At 40.7% G+C, this 15,753-nt stretch overlaps 1 protein-coding gene and 1 pseudogene across 2 annotated transcripts in view; both read left to right on the forward strand.

Moving 5' to 3' along the window:
• abtb3b (ankyrin repeat and BTB domain containing 3b) overlaps positions 1-15,753 on the forward strand; it is a 174,339-nt gene that overhangs the window by 106,384 nt on the left and 52,202 nt on the right. For both annotated transcript variants that reach the window (XM_088340961.1, XM_088340962.1), the window contains exons 2-3: positions 8,107-8,247; positions 14,118-14,322. In XM_088340961.1, coding sequence (XP_088197087.1) covers positions 8,107-8,247; positions 14,118-14,322 — 346 coding nt within the window. The remainder of the gene's footprint in view (positions 1-8,106; positions 8,248-14,117; positions 14,323-15,753) is intronic.
• LOC148363323 (U2 spliceosomal RNA) lies at positions 5,524-5,659 on the forward strand (annotated as a pseudogene).

The raw sequence follows: 15,753 nt of genomic DNA on the forward strand, positions 1-15,753 counted from the left end.
TGCTTAGCAACGCAGATATTAGAATCTTTTCGGTCCAGTATATAAAGGGTACAGTCTTGACTACAGTTTACAGTCAAGGTTGATGCCAACATATTCCGTTTTGGCTGTACGTTGCTAAGGAATCCTTTATATGGAAGCTCATTTAATAATGTATGCTCACTGTTAAGACAATGTATGATAAAAAAAAATCACAGAACGAACTGAAACTTTAGCCAAGCAGACAAATTAATTCAAAAAGTAATTCCGTTACTATTTCAGTTACTTTTTGGAAGAAGTAATGAGTAACTATAACTAATTACTTTTAGATCAGGGGATGGTGTAATAGCAGTCTGTTGTCTGTAATAGTATGTGGTATGTGCAGCCCTTTGAGACTTTTTGTGAAAAAGGGCTATACAAATAAATATGATTTGACTTGATGTTTAAAGTAACATACCCAACCCTGTTCGTTTCAAAATGAAAGCTCTGTAAATGTTGCTTCTAAACAAAAAATAAAGGCAAATTCTCAGTAGCACTAAAAAGACGCATGCCTCTCAGGAGACGCAGGTTGCCAACCCAAAGACTTACCCAATCATTTAGATCAAAATATTTGCAGTCAGACTAAGACCATACTCTGATTTCTGTGCACATTTGTATGACTTTGGAATGAAATCGGGACAATAACTTACATATTTATGTACCTTTTGTGTCAAAAAGTAGTGATGCAGGAGGGAACAGACAAAAGAGAAGGCTTGAAAATGGGACAACCCCAAAATATCAGGCACTCCACAGTCGGGTCCAATTGACTCTGATTAGTCGCTGCAAAACAGTCAGCAGCTCTTAAAGGGCAGGCTAACCTAACAAGGAAAACGTATAACTGATAACAATATACAGTACAAATGTGCTCTTTCAGGCATGTTTTTAAAGTCCGTTTTGTAAGTTATAACCCATATTTTAAGACTCAAAATAAGGCTGCAAATAACGATTGCCATATTTCACAACATTAATGTGCACATAAAAGTCTCCGATTTTTAATTCCGATTTTCGGGTGAAATCCGATGTTTTGCGAGATTGTTCACATTTCCAACTAAACGACTTGTATGCAATCTCCTGTAACTTTTAAGCATCTTGTGTTTGAACGTCACAAGTTTCCCGCATCCGCAAATTGTTTGCGGAAGTACTCATGGACGCTAATGCCGTCACGTATCTAGCAATTTGTAAGGTGCCAGAGGCTGAGAAGAGTTGTCCCCCCAAATATTAGTTAAATCCCATACCTAATTTGTCCGATTTTCAAAGCTTCCGTCTGCCACGGTGTGTTGATTTCTAAATTCACCTACGCAGAAGAACATGGAAAGCTTCCAAGAGAGAATGGAAGATAAATAAATCTACGGTTCGCAAGTGGACGAAGCTGAAAATCAAGCAGTGCATCATAAAAAAAGACTTCAGACCCTGTCTTGCACATCGCTACATTTTTGTTTTGTTTTTTTCAAAAATATTACACTCTCTTTACCCATCACATTCTACCTAATTCAGGTGTTTTATTCATTGTGCATTGTCGTATGTAGTGCTTAAAGAAACTGTTCTGTTGAAGGATTTTGAGATAATATTCCAGCAAGTGGAAAATGTTATTGTAGGTCAGCATCATTTGGAAAAAAAGAAAAAACCTGCAATCTGGACACACGATACTGACAACATGGTGCAAATGCAAACAGACGCTAGCTGGCTGGCATGTAAGCCCTTCTTTAGTTACTACCTAAAGGCGTTCAGTGCTGTGCTTCAGGACCGCCACTGAGTCACCTTGCCCCAGTCTACCCTAAGAGCAGTAGGCAATTCACTGTCAGTTCTGCCTTCATCGTTTTGGCCCAAAACCAAAACTGAGGAGCCGGTCAGCTAAACGTTTTACTTTTGCATTCATGCTTTGCAGATTTATTCAGAAATGGCATGAACAATAGCTTTGTTAGGTTTAAAGGTAATGCCAGACTCTTAAGCACGCAACATGAGGGAATAGGCAAAAAAACATGTTCCATTTAGATAATGCATTTTGAAGACAGTGTGTTTGTCTTTCTGATCTGTCACTTCATCGGAGGAACACCAGCACCCTAGCAGTCGCCATGTTCTTTTATTTTTTAATCAGTCAAAGAGGTTACAAGTGTGTAAACAAAGTTTCGGTAGTTTTTGTGGAGAATGCCCAGGTGTTGTGTTTCAGGTAGATGTATTAATGGTACAACAGGGTGTGCTGCCAAAAAAGGGCTTGTTTGGAAAAATGCACGGGAGCCGCCAACATGGCTACCCGTCACATATCAACAAAAGGCGGTCGACGCTTCGGTGGACAAATGTCGGACTGGCCCACCAAAAACACGCAGCAAAAGCTATGGCAAAAAAACAAACAAACAAAAAAAAAAAACAACAAAACGAAACCCACCGGGAATAAAATAAAGTACACGGCAAAACTTGTGCCAAGCTAGCCAGCCAAACAACACAACGGAAGGCAGCCAACAAGTGCCAACCGGGAGCAAACAAAACAGGAAAGCCCTCAGCAGCTCCGACGCTAACGTGAAGCTAGATGGACAAAATTATACCAACAGCAACACATAAGGCCAAAAACACAAATAATAAAGTAGAAATGAGCGGTATAGAATCGCTCTTTACTGAAATCGCTCTGTTTTAGAGTTGATCTCACATGTTGTGTTAATGGGATTTGCCATTTTAAGAGTGTTCCTTCATTTACGTCACAGTGCTACTGCAAGCAAACCAGTTTGGTCAACTTTGAGACAAAATTTCTAAATTGAAAACATGACTTACCAAGTTGAAACAAAGACTTGTCATTTTGGCAGCACTGCCATGTTCACTGACAAATAAATTTTAATTTGAGTGAATTTAGCACAAAAAAATGGTTCTTGCAGGTAATCTATGGTGTTTTGCTACTAGTCTGATTTGTTTTGTGAAATGACAAATCGCTTTGAGAATTTCAAGCTTGATCTGAGAAATTTGCTATTATAATTCAGAAAATTTGTAAACAATTGTTGCACCTCTAGAGTCATGTTACCAAAGTAATTGACTTCATTATTATCCGTGTGCCTTTGCACTGTATCAGAACTGATCAATTATTTTTCATACTATGATCTATAATGTAAATTTTACAAAGTGTTTGCATTCGCTTGTGTAGTCATCAGCTACGCGAACTTGTGTAGTGATCGGGTATTGTGTTTCCAGATTCTTTGTTCACACTGGTCAGTAGTTCAGAAAAGGTTGGGGACCACTATTCTAATATGTGCAACTAAATAAAGAAGCACATCAGCCTGTGAATCCTGCATCCAATAGTGTAAAACACAAGTGTTGTATCAACAGTTCTTTACATCATACTATTAATTTGTGATAATTATTAGGTATTGCAATAATATTTGAGAACAGGAGACACAAGAGAAAAAAGTATTTGCATTATGTAAGCACTTTGGTAGACAATAAATGTTAAGCTGTTTAAAACATTATTGCTAAGGTGCCTTTTTTTAGTATGACAGTCTAAAACAGAAGTGACACTTTGTTTAAGTGCTGGAGCCATATGGTAGAACAACCACTCCTTATATTATTAGGATCAAAAGTGTCCATAGCTGCAGGGCTGGGAGATAAGAGTTAGAGCGCAACGCCGCCCAGAGACAGTTTGCTCATATGCATTTTTGCATGCAGAACATTTAAAAAGAGTGGCTGCTCGCCTCTCGATTGTTTTTGTGAGCTCAGTCCAAGAAACACACTTGGCACACACGCTCGACAAGACGACATATTTTGGTTTGATCTACCTTTAGAAGTCTTTACTTGTTATTATTATAGCATTACATTATGCTAATGGTCCTGCTGTTCCTGGGCCAAATACATATTACAGAAGAATGTGGCGCTGGGGATTGTGAAAGGTTCAAGACGCTTTTAGGGAATAGATTTACTCCATCCATACAATCAAAAAAGAAAGCAATAATCCCCTTAGTTTTGCTTTATGGCAGCCAAGAATTACTACTATTTTTTTGTAATTGATCTGCCAGACATGGCGGGGATATCAGGATTAAATATGTAGTTGTTCAAGACACCTGACACTTGAAGCAGATGGTAGTGTCTCCTGTTCTTTGTTGCACATCGTCAGTGGGTGTCAGCTCTCAGGTCTGGTGCTTACTAAGCAGCAGTTTTGTGCTTTGGATATGCTAAATACCTGGTTATTATCATCAGGGAGAATGCACAGGAAACTTTGAAGCGTTTGGGTCAGATTGGCATATTGAGAGAGTATGCTTTAAAACGGCTATGAGAAGTCATTATGCTAAAGCAGCAGTTTGTTTATCTACTGGAGTTAGTACAGGGGCCAGCAACCGCTCTTTAGCGCTTTGGTAGTGGCTCACCAAAAAAAAATTCTGGAATGTTTGGAAATGGTAAGAGATGGGGGAGGGAAATATCAATTTTTTTTAATGTGATTGTTTTCTGCAGGAGGACAATAGAGTTTATTTGGGGGTAAAGGGAATGACAAAAGGCACTCCCCACATGTGAAGGCAAGTATACGACTTACGAAAAAATAATCAGGCCGGGGAAACACGTTCTGCTGGCAAAATTCAACCATTTAAGAAAACATCAACGACAGGTTTAGTCGGGGCAAACCTGTTTACGGCCATACACCCTGAGATTCCCCGATCTCGGAAAGCTAAGCAGGGTCAGGCCTGGTTAGTACTCGGATGGAAGGACCCTTTGGAATACCAGTTTCTGTAAATAGGTCACATGGTTGTGCCCCATCTACAGATCTATACTCCTAAAAAAACATACATTTCCAGGGGTTGTCTGATCATTAAGTTGGCAGCACAGAGTATGAGCGGGTTCAACCATGGCCAAGACAAAGTATTCAAAAATAGACTTTTGTGAGATGTCTGTGATCTATTCGCAGATGAGCTTTTTTGATGATGATGATGATGACCAATTGCCTCACAAAAAACAGCAAAGCACGTGAAAAACAACCAAGCACAAGGTTACTTGACCACATGCTATTATAGGCTTGGACAGAATAAGCATATGTGACTTAGGGTTATCGGGGAAAAGTCTATGTGGCCATGGCACACAATTCAAATGGCATACCCCTTGAATTTGATTAACTGATTAAACTTCTTTATACCCAAGGTCTAATCACTTTTATTGTGACATTTAGACTTTGTGAGTCTGTTCCTAAGGCTTTAAAAACTTGCCTTTAAAAAGGTCACAACTGGGCTGCAAGAGGAGTAATTTTCTTGATGGCTATGCGTTACTTGAGGAGTCTCAATCCTTAAAATGCATAAAGTTTCTTTACATTTTTATGTGGTTAAATGTATTATTTGTTTACACTGATGGACAGGAGGCTATGTAAATCAAGGAAAAAAGCCTCAACATCAGCTTTTGTCATGAATGCAAAACATGTACAGTTTTCTCATTCCACTGGCATTTTGGTACTTTTGTGATTTAAAGTAATCTAACCTTTACAAGAAACCAATTCTTAAATGACCAAAATGATCTTATATGTCAGATGATTTTGATCCTTTTGAAGGACAAATAGTTTCTGATTTTAAGACCTTTCACTGTGGTTGTTGAACTGATTTTTTCAATTGGGAGATGGAATAAGAGCTTGTTCTGTCCACTCCACGCATCAGCCCGGTATTGCAGTTCCTCCTGGAACGGTGCATTCGCAATGATCGCTACTTGGCTCTGTGGCTAGGACCTTGACTCAGCCTCTTGGTTGAGATCAAGTGTCTCGGCCCCTTGGCTTTGTAGCGTAATATGATTTGGCCGATAATGGATAATTGATAAAGAATATAGAACAATAAACCTCTCAGCAAGGAAGCCTGGACGTCCCTATCCCCAGCCATTACGACATAACGACAGGATCCCGAGGCGTTCCCGGGTCAGCCTAGACACATAGTCTCTCTAGTTTGTCCTGGGTCGTCCCCTGGGCCTCCTTCCAATGGGACATTCCATGAACACCTCCCGAGGGAGAAGTTCAGGAAGCATCCTTTTCAGATACCCTAGCCACCTCAGCTGGTACCTCTCAACACGGAGGAGAAGCAGCTCCACACTGAGCGTCTCATCTTATCACCAAAAAAAAGCCCAGCCACCCTCCGGAGAAAACTTATTTAATCCGCTTGTATCTGAGATATTGTTCTTTCAGTTATGACCTACACATCCACCATAGGTGAGGGGAGGAACGTAGACAACTGGTAAATTGAGAGCTTTGTGTTTTGGCTTAGCCCTTTTTACACCACGACTTATCGGTACAGGGGTCCACATGACGGTAGACGCTGCACCGATCCGGCTTTCAATCTCCCATTTTAACCTACCCTCACCCTTGTACTAATTATATATATATATATATATATATATATATATATATATATATATATATATATATATATATAAAACTGCAAGTTCATTTGCCTGAAGTATGATTCATTTAATTTTACTTGAGTCATTTTGCCATTGTAACTGCATTCTTTCTTATTTTACCTAAAAATAATGGTAAAATGTTAAAACAAATATATGATGCAAGTAGTTTCTCATATGTTCAAATGGTACGTTTTACAGGGTATGCATTCAGTTACTATTCTGTTCAATTTGTGTTATTTTCAAAAAATGTAATAGCACTTAACAAATACATATAATAATTACAATAAACATTTTTCAGATTCAGATTCAGATATACTTTATTGTCATTTGTGTACACGTGTATACAGAACGAAATGTGATTCCGACCCGCACAGTTTCCTTGAGCGTCAGCCGGGATAGATAAGTTTAACCATGTCTTCGTCAGAATTATAGCGCAGCAGTTCGTCATCTCGCGGTTCGATGTTAGTTCCAGTTGTAAATGGTCCAGTTTATTGTCCAGAAAGCGAACGTTGGAGAGGAAAATGGATGGGAGAGGCGTTATGAAGGGTTTAGCCTTTAGCCTAGTGGTTAGCCCGGCCCAACAACCTCGCTTCCTCCTCCGGTCACACGGCTCTCTTGCCACTCTGCTAAGTAAACACTCCCGAGTGGTCGTAGCACCGAGCGCTTGATTTCTGGATGATCGCATATCCAGCAAAAAAATTGCGATCGTATAGTAATCTGCGGTTTGAGTTGACTTTGTTCGCCGTCAAAACTGAGTCGAAGACTGGGTTTTATGACCGAAGTGTAAAAAACTGTGGCGAGCCGATGTAGCCGCAGCCGAACAGGGGCGCCATCTTGTATTTTTGTCTCAGTTGTCCTGTTATTTGATTAGTTTACACTTTTTAAACAGAATATAATTGTTGTGTATGTCGTAGGGTTGTAGTAGAATTCAGAGACAGGCACGGACGGTACATTCATAGAGTGTTTACTTAACTTCTTCCTTGGTAGTTCCGAAGCACAAGTACAAGGCTGCACATTAGTATACAGCGACACCGCAGGAGGGGGAGTGTATTACACGACACCACAATAATGTACATAGACTTCTCAGTTCAAATATCGGGTTCATCTTTGGTAATACCATAGACAGTATGCCAAACTTGTCACAATCACCCGGATCGGGAACACCTGTGTTCAGGATTTGGCGCCAACAGCCAGGACAGCTGATTGGCGCACCCTGTATATTTAAATCCCTAGCTTCCGGTAACACTTTGTTGGATTGTACTCATACTACCTGTTGCCTTCAGCTCAGTAAGCCCGTACCTCTGACTCTTTGCCTGCTCCCTGTTCTCTTCTGATTGATCTCCGTTGCCGACCAGTTTCTGTAAATCTGCCCTGCCCGTCTGACTCCTGAACTCTTCTCCGATCACTACGATTACGCCTGTCCGCGACCATTCCCGCCAAGCCTTCACCCGCCTGTCAAGTTCCGTCAATCCGCCAACCAACGGATCGAAGAATCCCACCTTGTCATTTCCTTCCTTTCAATAAAACCAAGAAACGAGCGCAAGTGATCTCAGTCTTTCTTTCGTCCTGTCTGACAAAACTTTCTCCTGCATGCTCTCATGTTTGTTCTAAAGATCACAAAAATTCTGAATACATTTTAAAGAGGATTCATACCTTTACTAAAAAAATGGCATATTATTCTACCAGGAGTGCTCTTGAACTATTTCTTTTTTAGATAGCTTTCTCACTCACATTGGTAATATTACTTTCTTTTAGGTGTGCTCAGCCTACCCGAGGGTCTGACTCTGCAGCAGCGAGTGGCAAAGAACGGCGAAGCAAACGCATACAGCCAGTCTGAACTGCGCTCCATTGAACAATGCTTACTTGCTACACGAGTGGGCGGCATCTCTGAACTTAGTAAGTGATCGTGTGTGTGTGTGTGTGTGTGTGTGTGTGTGTGTGTGTGTGTGTGTGTGTGTGTGTGTGTGTGTGTGTGTGTGTGTGTGTGTGTGTGTGTGTGTGTGTGTGTGTGTGTGTGTGTGTGTGGCATGAAGCGTAAAGTCTAGGTGCCCTTCCCCATAAGGCAATTAACTGTCAAACAAATCATGTGGAGCCACGCCATGGTTGATGATGTAGGAGGCAGAAATGATCGATGGACTGCTAAAGCTGAGTGTGGAGCTTTTCAAAACAATGCACAGCAGTCACCACACCTGGGGTACATTCAACGAAAAGTTTCAACCAACACTGTACAACCGAGGCATATTTTTAGTTGATCTTCTCATATAGGGGTTGTGAGGGTGCTTGAAATCCTTGAAATTGCTTACATTTTACTGTTGTGTTTTCAAGTTTTAAAAAGTGCTTACATTTTGGATAAAGTGCTTGTAAATGCTTGTTACAATGTTTCACATAAAATGAAAAAAAAAAAAGTCTGCTTAAAAATGACACAGACACTGCTCTCTGGTGGTGTCGCTTAGTCATCGCATTCTTTCTTCCCTCATTATGAAGAACAGCTGGAATTACTTTGTATGGTGTTGACATGTGAGGCTTCCTTGCTCGCTAGCATGGCGCCCAAGAGGGCAGGTGCATCAGAATAAGATGTCTGGAGGCAGACGTTTTAATCGGGGCGGCAGTAGCTCAGGAGGTAGAGCGATCGTTTTAGGATTTAGGGATCCCAGTTCGAATCCCGGCTTGTCCGTGTTACATGTCGAAGTGTCCTTGGGTAAGACATTGAACCCCCAATTACCCCCAATAAGCAGGTTAGCGCCTTACATGGCTGCACAGATCACGGCCGCTATTGGGAAATGTGAAGCACAATGTAAAGCGCTTTGGGAAGTCATTGACTTGAAAAGCGCTATATAAATGCAGATCATTCATTCATTCAATTATCAGTGGTTAGACACAATGGCTAAAATGTCAAATAATTTCAGAGACGGGCAGCACGGCGGCGCAGTGGTTAGCGCGTGTGCGAGGTCTTGGGAACCTCCTGTGTGGGTTCAAATCCAGCTACCAGACTTACTGTGCGGAGTATCCTCAGTAGGGTCGCGGGGATGCTGGAGCCCATCCCAGCAATCATGGGGCAGTGGGCAGGGTACACCCTGAACTGGTTGCCAGCCAATCGCAGGGCACACAGGGACAGACAACTCACTCGCTCATTCACACCTGGGGACAATTTGGACCGGCCAATTCACCTGAAATGCATGTTTTTGGAATGTGGGAGGAAACCGGAGTGCCCGGAGGAAACCCACGCAAGCACGGGGAGAACATACAAACTACGCACGGGAAGTGTGGAGCTGGATTTGAACCCACGCAGGAGGTTCCCATGACTTGAACTGTGCCGCACATGCGCTAACCACTGCGCCGCCGTGCTGCCCTATTTGAGGACTTGAAAAACAAATTTGTAAATCACGGATATATTTGTCCAATAATCTATTTCTTTTTTAATGGTACTGTAGAAATTGAGAAGTCCCTAAAAAAATGCTTAAACTTGGCCAAGAAAAAGGTGTTCGAACTCTGTAGATAGGAGACAATGAGATTCCCTTCCAGCATGATTCGTTTAAAGTGGTCGGCAACCTTTGCTGTACCTCGGACTGGTTCATTGACAATATTTTCACGGCCTGACCAAGGAGGCATCAAAAATGTTTGTACTCAGTAGCTCAGGAGGTAGAGCGCTCGTCTTGGGATGAAGAGATCGCAGTTCGAATCCCGGCTCCTCCGTGTTACATGTCGAAGTGTCCTTGGGTAAGACAATAAGCAGGTTGGCGCCTTGCTAGGCTGCACGGCTGCTATTGGTGTGTGAGTGTGTGTGAATGGGTAAATGTGAAGCACATTGTAAAGGGCTTTGGGAAGTCTTCATTGACTTGAAAAGCGCTATGAAAGAACATTTTATTTCCTTACTTCTTTCTAACATAATAATGTTTAAAAAAAAAACTCTCTCGCTACAACATCACCCCTGTCATTCAACCATTCTACAGGCTCCCTATCAACCAAAGAATCTTCTACAAAATCCTTCTCTACACTTATAGGGTCATCCATACCCTTGCCCCTATCAATCTTTCAGACCTTCACCTTGCCACGCCATCCCACACGGTCAGATCTTTCTCCTCCTTCCATCTCAACGTACCCGTTGACCATCTCAGCTCCATGGGGAGCAGAGCTTTCAGCCACTCTGCCCCCAAGCTATGGAAATCATTACCACCGGACTTTCGAAATTCCGCGAAACCTGTCCATTTTCAAAACCCATCTTTTCTGACTTGTCTACACATAAAAAACTGCCTTTCCATGCCCCTCACACCTTTTTTAAACTGGTATGTATTTTTATTTGGGGATTTATTTGTATTTTTATTTTGGGATTTATTGCTCGTTTGTTTCATTCTAATTTTATTGTACTTTTATATTTTGTGTACGGCGACCTTGGATGTCCTGAAAGGCGCTTCGAAATAAAATGGATTATTATTTATTATTATAACTATATTAACATTTATAATCACAACTTAATAATAATAATAATAATGAGTGTAAATCCACTGTGTAGGCATGTGAAACATTTAGACTTCCTTGTAAACATAACACAAAAACCATATTAATTCATTTTCTGAAACACTTACCCCAACAGTGATCACTAGGGTGCTGGGCCCATCCCAGCCATGTTTTTAGAATGTGGGGGGGACGGGGACAATATGCAAAATCCAAATAGGGAGGCCGGTAGCTGGAAAGTGAGGCAGACCTGCTTATAGCAACACACTCCGGGCTTACCGTAATGTTTAACGCAAAACGTCTTCTCGATCCTCGTACCAAGTCATTAGAAATACAAACTCACCAAATGAACCAACCCCGCTAAAAGTATGTTGGTGTTGTGCGGTTTTGGTGGTCAGACGCCAACTCGGAATCTGATTGGCTAAACCAACCACTTGCCCGACGACTGATTTTACTGTACACAGCCTTCAGAATTTTTCGTGAAGGCCTCCGAGTAGATTTCTGAGACTAGCAACAGTCAATGGCTAAAATTTGATTGGATAAATGCTTAAATATGAAAGCAAACATCTGGAAGCAGCGCAACCAGGGAGAAGGACTGAAAGGAAGCTGACAGACTATTCCTAATTATTTATTATTTATAATTTATGGACAAATGTTAGGTTTAAGTCCCCAAAATTTTTAATAAAACGCTCTGAAATAAAAGAAGACATAGAGAATCGGTCATTTAGAATTGGTTATTTTATTAATCATCATAATGAGAGCGCCGGAGATCCTGCTGTTACACATCTCCTCCTCGCTCGCTCTGAACAAGTCCCCGAACCCTCCCTTCTAATATTAAGGTTCTTGGAAAAAAACAACTTCAGTTATGGCATGCACAGGTCAGGGTGCACCCACTGGGATGTGAAACAGACAGAAACAAAAAACAACTCATGGCCTTGAAGAACAGCTTAGGCTGAAAACTATACAAAAAGGGCTGAGAACACTTATAACATATTTGTGTCAACTGTAGGATAAATATACGTATATAATCCCAACAACAAAATATAATTAACATCACTTTAACATATTTTGAGGCCAGCAGAGAAGGCCTTGCAGGCCCTCACGACCCAGCACTAGTGTTTTCTAATGTGCTTTTCAATGCAATTATGAATAATACAGTGATGTATCCCACAGAAATTCGATATCACTAATTTGTTGTTACAAGAACAAGCACAACTATTTAAACAAATATTTTCAACCTCACAGTTTGTTACTGTCAGCAAGTCACCGAATGCTGACAAAACTGACAGAAATGCATAAACATGATGGTGGCAGCGTTCGCCCATGCCCAAATATTGTCCCTGTGCATTAGTAAATCTGACGTTAATTACCCTCATGCGTGTATGTGATTGTGCTTATTAAGCAGAAATGAGTCTTTGTCTCATAAAGCCGAATTGTTTGAGGAACGGTTGATAAATACTGCCTCTATTTTGATGGTAACTAGTGTGTGCCAGTTCAAAATGCAATCATTATATGAAAAATAATGAGCTTCAGGTTACACTTTGACTGAGGTGTCGTTTGCGGCCAATTAAGCCTTGCCTGTTGGCCTGGACACTGAGCTACTAATTCAAATTCTCCTAATTACATCACATTTTCACTGTTGCACTGCTTTCGGTGCATGCAAGTGTGTTTGATTTGCTGTCATTTACATTACACTTTCTAAGTGATAATCGGTTATCCAGGGGTGGTCACAGTTTTACTGCATACGATGATACAAGCTACTTAAAAATGAGCAAGGCGAAATGATCCACCCGTCACGATAACTGCAAAACATCAAAATATTTTGTAATGCTTTGATGATTTGTTTTACATTCTTTGATTAAACTAAAAACTAACTAAAACGAATAAAGGTTCAGGGACAGTCTGCATTGGAAGATAAATTCCTCTTTTTTGTAATTGAATGCTGACAATAGTTCTCAATGCAAGCCTAAATAAATCAAATGTGTTTACTCAAAATAAAACAGCAGTTTAAAAGTAAGTCAGTCTTTTTTTCCCAAGGCCAATGATGTTGCAAACGAAGCACCCAGGGTTATGCAGTTGGACTGATGTGACTCAGAGTTCAGAGTTTAGAAAATGTATTGTCATTGTCAAGGAACAAAAAAACTTAGTTTGCTACATCCAGTCATCACAGTTAAAAGAAAATGCAAAGATCCACGGAATAAATAGTCAGAATAAATATTCAGAAAAAATAACTATAGCTAACCCAACAGACATATTACAAGTACAGACATAAAAACTCAATAGCAGCATATATAAATCAGTAAATACTTAAGTGCAATTGTAACCCCTTTTAAGCCATTGCAAACTTTTCTTTCATTAAAATATCTAGAGGCTCACTTTTCGTTAAAAATGATCTATTTATCATCACCATATTTGAATGATAGCTTTTGGTCTTGGCTTGGTGGTCCTCTACCAGAGTCTGAAAAATGGCAAACCAGAGTACCGAGAGGTTCTGATTGAATGTTATTTCCCAATTCTGCAGTTTGGCATGGGTGGCTTGTTACGTAGCCATAGCAGTAAACCAGACATCCCCCGGCTATTTTCTCTGCCGACACTGCCTCAGTCTCTTCCCGGTTAACAATCCCCATAACACCCAATTGTGATCAGCAATTGTTTGCATTCTTCTGACATTCCTCAAAGTCCGATTTGATTGATTCATTTATTTTCAAGATAGCAAGCTGCTAAAATACTAGCTGTCGTGCTTCACAGTTTGTTTTGGATAAACTCATTGACTTGTGCACCTGCCCCAAACTTTGACTGACAGCAAACACCAGCCTATCACAGTCACACACACACACACACACACACACACACACACACACACACACACACACACACACACACACACACACACACACACACACACACACCGCTCTGTGACCTGCCACTGCAGAACTCAATGCACAGAGTATCAAAACCAGGAAAAGTGAACCGCAATACAGCGAGAGATTACTGCAGTGGAAATGAATTTAATTGTTATTTTGCCTTTTTATACAAATGCACAGTTGATAAACACTGAATTCCAATAAATCTCTGTAAAGGAAAACTAATATTTAGGAAGAAAAAAACCTCAATAGTTGAACTTCACATCCCTGTATCATGTTTTAATTGTGAATCGCAGAGAAGACCCACAGTCCTCGGGCTAAAGCACACTTTTATGCCAGTCATGAACTAGTCTAGCCCTTGTGAGAATGTTTTTTTACCATGTGGCCCCAGAGCTAAAATGAGTTTGACAGCCTTGCTCTATGATGTGAATGTGTTGGCTGGCTGTGTAGGTGAAATGGTGTCACGAGCTATGCACTACCTCCAACCTCTCTACACAAAGAACCACAACAGTGGGACCCCTGTCGCCCAGAAGAGTGCAGTAATACAGTGGGAACCCGAGGCCATCTACACTCTTTGTTACTTCATGCACTGTCCCCAGATGGAGTGGGAGAACCCCAACATTGGGCCATCAAAAGTTTCCTTACAAACTGAGAGGTAAGATGCACACACTTGCAAAACAGCAGAGTTAATCACATGAAAAATGCTTACAAGGAAGATAAAGCCACTCGAGTGTGAGTTAACAATTCAACGTTGTTTATAGACATGGTTCGTACGGGTGCTTGAAATCCCTATGAATGTTTGAGTTTTAATGTTGTGTTTTTAGGGATTGAAACATGCTTGGATTTTGGGTGCAGTTCTAGTAAATGCTTGAAATAGTTGACATGTTTCGCAAAAAGTGTGCTTAAAACTGGTACAGCCACTACTCTCTGATGGCTTCGCTTTGCCATTGCATTTCTTCTTCCCTTGGTATTAATGGTAGCTGGCATTAGTCTGTATGGTATCATCCCATGTAGCATCATCACCCCCTACAGGTCACGCCAAAGAGGACAGATGCATGCTACACCAAAATAAGGTACTATGAAATGTGCATTAGTACTGCATATGGATTATCCACCAATTAGGACATCATTATGGGCAATGCATAAAATGAAGGTAGCATTTCCTAGGGGCTCATTTAAATGGGAAGAACTTCCTGTGACTGAAAATGTATGCTACATATTACTGTCATTTTACCCAACACCTGTATGAGAAGAGATTTGGCGCAATTTACCCAAGATCTGAAAATCAGGTCTTGATAAAATGCACACGGAATATTAGAAATCGCACATATAAATTGCAAATATATGTTGGCCATTAACTCGCAGGACATCCGGTCGATTGTAGTGAACTAAACAACATTATATGCCAGTTGTGTCGCAGTAAACCCGACAGAGGCATTTGAGTGACGGCTCGCCCGACTGTATTTGCTGCCTTGCTGATTACCATTGATCAACATTAAGACTGTCGGTTTGGTCAGAAAGAGGGTAAGCGCAGGTGGGCGATAAATCCTTGACATTATTTCATTTAAAATAAGGGAGATGGACCTGCTGTGAAAAGCAAATACGGTCACAGTCACCAGGAAGTGGTGCATAGACAATTTCTGATTCGATTCAAGAAAATGTTTTACATTTTAAATTAAAACATATCGATCTGGTAATTTTCAAGAGCAAAATCAAAAAGCTAAATCAATGATAAATGTGTACCCTAGTAAACGATTGAATAATGAAGACAAAGGTTATGAAAGGCAATGACACAGCAAACAAGTAACACTTACGAAGCATAGGAAAGGAGACAGGAGTTTAACAATAAAAAAAATATGCACGTCATCCTATTAGACTGAAAAAAGTTGTGTTTTCCCAATGCTGATTCTGTTCTATTTTAAGGTATTGCATCGGCGAGTAAAGACCAATATGAGTTTTAAATCGATGCAAATGTTAATACTCACATCGGTGATTTGATGAATTACAGTATACCGTTGCAGTGTTCTCTTTGCTTTGATAAATTACAGTATACCGTTGCAGTGCCTGCGTCCCTGCGTCCTTGATG

The sequence above is a fragment of the Urocampus carinirostris genome, chromosome 7 (genome assembly GCF_059441175.1).
Source record: "Urocampus carinirostris isolate Australia breed hairy pipefish chromosome 7, RoL_Ucar_1.0, whole genome shotgun sequence".
NCBI lineage: Eukaryota > Metazoa > Chordata > Actinopteri > Syngnathiformes > Syngnathidae > Urocampus > Urocampus carinirostris.